At 49.3% G+C, this 2,889-nt stretch overlaps 1 protein-coding gene across 1 annotated transcript in view; it reads left to right on the forward strand.

The window, feature by feature from the left end:
* Positions 1 to 2,620, forward strand: part of AURANDRAFT_70289 (hypothetical protein) — a gene marked incomplete at both ends in the record, with an annotated part of 2,671 nt that extends 51 nt beyond the window's left edge. Inside the window, 2 exons of the mRNA XM_009041328.1 lie at positions 1 to 1,166; positions 1,281 to 2,620. The exon at positions 1 to 1,166 is cut by the window's left edge and continues 51 nt beyond it. Coding sequence (XP_009039576.1) covers positions 29 to 1,166; positions 1,281 to 2,374 — 2,232 coding nt within the window. The remainder of the gene's footprint in view (positions 1,167 to 1,280) is intronic.
* Positions 2,621 to 2,889: the final 269 nt, after the last annotated feature.

Raw genomic sequence — 2,889 nt, forward strand, 5'->3', positions numbered from 1 at the left:
GAGCCTCCTACCTGACGGTGCAGAATTGATGGAGCATTTCATTGGTTCAGAGACAGAACTCGGTTCTCGTCGAAATGCATTCTTGATGCTGTTTAACGAGGCAGAGGAAATCGCCATTGAGTTCTTGAGAGCAAACGCAGAAAGTTTGGACAGCTTCGGGGATGGCTTCGCACTGCTTGTGTTAGAGTTGACACGGAAGGTCTGTAGGCGTGATCCTGCACAAAAGTCGCGATTCGTTCGGTTCTTATTTCAGCTTCTCGTTTCTCCTTCAGCCGCCGTGAGCTATGAAGCTGCCTGGACCTTAGCTAGCCTATCCTCAGCGCCCACTGCAATTCGCGCAGCTGCGTCAACTTATACATCACTTCTGTGTACTCAATCAGATAATAATGTGAAGCTAATCGTTCTCGAGCGACTTGCAGAATTGAAGGAAAGGCATATTCGTGTTCTCTCTGAGGTGCTCATGGACATGCTGCGTGCATTGGCGTCGCCCAACGTTGACATCTGCAAAAGGACACTCGAAATCGCCATGGATTTGATCTCACCGCGAAATATTGATGAAGTTATCCAAGTCTTGAAAAGAGAGGTTGTCCGTACGCGCGAGTGCGACCTGGAAAAGGGGTCTGAATACCGCGCGATGTTAATCAATTCCATTCATACGTGCGCTTTGAAATTCCCTGATGTTGCTGGGTCAGTTGTTCACGTGCTAATGGACTTTCTTGGATCAAATGGAGCTATGGATGTCATCATATTCGTCCGATCGATAATACAACAATATCCACCTCTTCGTGTTGGAATTTTAGAAAAGCTGGTAACTACCTTCAATGAAATCACAGCGTCGCCCGTATTTTCTACCGCACTGTGGATTCTTGGCGAGTATGTCGAGAGCACTGAATTATTGCAAAACAGCTTCGATGAAATCCTCAAGGGGATGGGAGAGTCATCTGCTAGCCTGAACGAAACCGACAATGGTTTTGAAAATTATTGTAATCCAAGCGTCGAAGCAATAGATAAACCTCTTAACAAAGCTATAATCCTCCCCGATGGCACATATGCAACCCAGATTGTCTCTTTGCAGCCCAATTCAGACCCTGATGAAATTGCAACACTTCCTACTCTGCAATGTCTGATAAAAGGAGGCGACATTTTTCTGGGGACTGTAGTTGCTGGTGCTCTCACAAAGATAGCATGCAAGACACTCAAGCTCCACGGCCCGTGTGCATCAATTTTCAAGCGCCGCCAATTTTCTGCCCTTTCGATCTGCTGCTCCGTGAGCAAACAAGCTGAAATACAAGCAGGTTCGGCTCGCTTGTATGAGGCCTCACTGATTGGGCAAGTTGCAGCAACCGACTCACTCGAACGTCTTGGTATTTTTGCCCAACTACTGCTCGATCCAGCAACATATGCTTTGCATGACAAGTTTCTAGAAGACAACAAATTATCCTTTACGCACTATCTGAAACACACAATACCTGATATCACAAAGAATGATCCTAATTTGACCACCGCAAAACTCCATTCTTGTGAACAACCTGATGATTTGATATCTTGGCGTCAACTACGGCCCAGTCTGGGGTCTAGTGGCGATTCTGAACTTTGCGATGAAGGTGACCTACAACGTGCAACCGGTGCCGGCATCTCAAGTGATGCTTTTGGATTGCGACTCAGCCACGTGTATCAACTATCTGGGTTTGCCGATCCAGTATATGCGGAGGCGTGTGTAACAGTGCATGATTATGACATCGTGTTGGACATTTTAATTGTTAATCGCACACCGTCCACCCTTACAAATCTCACCGTTGAACTGGCAACGATGGGTGACCTTAAGCTCATAGAGAGGCCTCAATCTCTCACTATGGGACCTTTAGACCAACGTTCAATAAGAGCCAATATCAAAGTTTCATCCACTGAAACTGGTCACATCTTTGGTACAATTGTGTATGAAAAATCAAGCACTGCTGAGAAAACGTACATAAATTTGAACAATATACACCTCGATATCATGGATTACATCCGGCCTGCTAGTTGTTCTGACCAAGCTTTCCGACACATGTGGGCTGAGTTCGAGTGGGAAAACAAGGTTGCGATTTCCACAAACATAGCATCCCTGAATGACTTTCTCGAGCACATAGTAACATCCACAAATATGTGTTGTCTAACCCCGAGTTCGTCGCTCGGTGGCACGTCTTCTTTTCTAGCCGCAAATTTGTACGCAAAGTCCATATTTGGAGAAGATGCTTTAGTGAATGTTTCTGTTGAAAAAAAAGACGACGCTGATGGTAAGCTGAGTGGATATATCCGAATTCGTTCAAAAACACAGGGCATTGCTTTGTCCTTGGGTGACCGTATAACTGCAGTTCAACGGAGTGTAACATAGCGCTGTGTAACGCGGGGAAAATATGGCAGGGATGTTCTTACCGCCACCGGTGCGATTGGCTGTGCGCGCTGGAAAAGACGCGACCTAGTTTGGGCCTCGCAACAGAACCCTGGACGCAAAACCCAGCGGGTCTAGCCAGCGGGAAATACGACGCCTTCTATTTTGGGGCCCGCCCGGGTGCGCCCCCCTGCCGCCCGGGCCTCGGCGTGGGCCCCGGCGCCTGAATAAACCTCCAGCCTCTACCCCAGCCGCCGGCCCATTATTGTCGGGGACGTAGTGGGTTCCCTGGCGAACGCGGGAAACTCGACGCATTCTAGTTTGGACTCCGCCCGCCCCCCGGGCGCCTGAGTAAAGCCCCCAGCTGCCGACCCAAAATTGTCGGGGGTGTTTCGGGTCCCTTGGGGTCCCCTCCAGCGCAGGGGGGGGGTTCGGGGCGGGGTTCTGCCGCCGGCGGCGGCCGCGGGGCCTCGGGGCCTACTAGAACAAACTAGAACGGTTCTAGTTCCAGTATACGG

Source organism: Aureococcus anophagefferens (genome assembly GCF_000186865.1).
Source record: "Aureococcus anophagefferens unplaced genomic scaffold AURANscaffold_20, whole genome shotgun sequence".
Taxonomy (NCBI): Eukaryota; class Pelagophyceae; order Pelagomonadales; family Pelagomonadaceae; genus Aureococcus; species Aureococcus anophagefferens.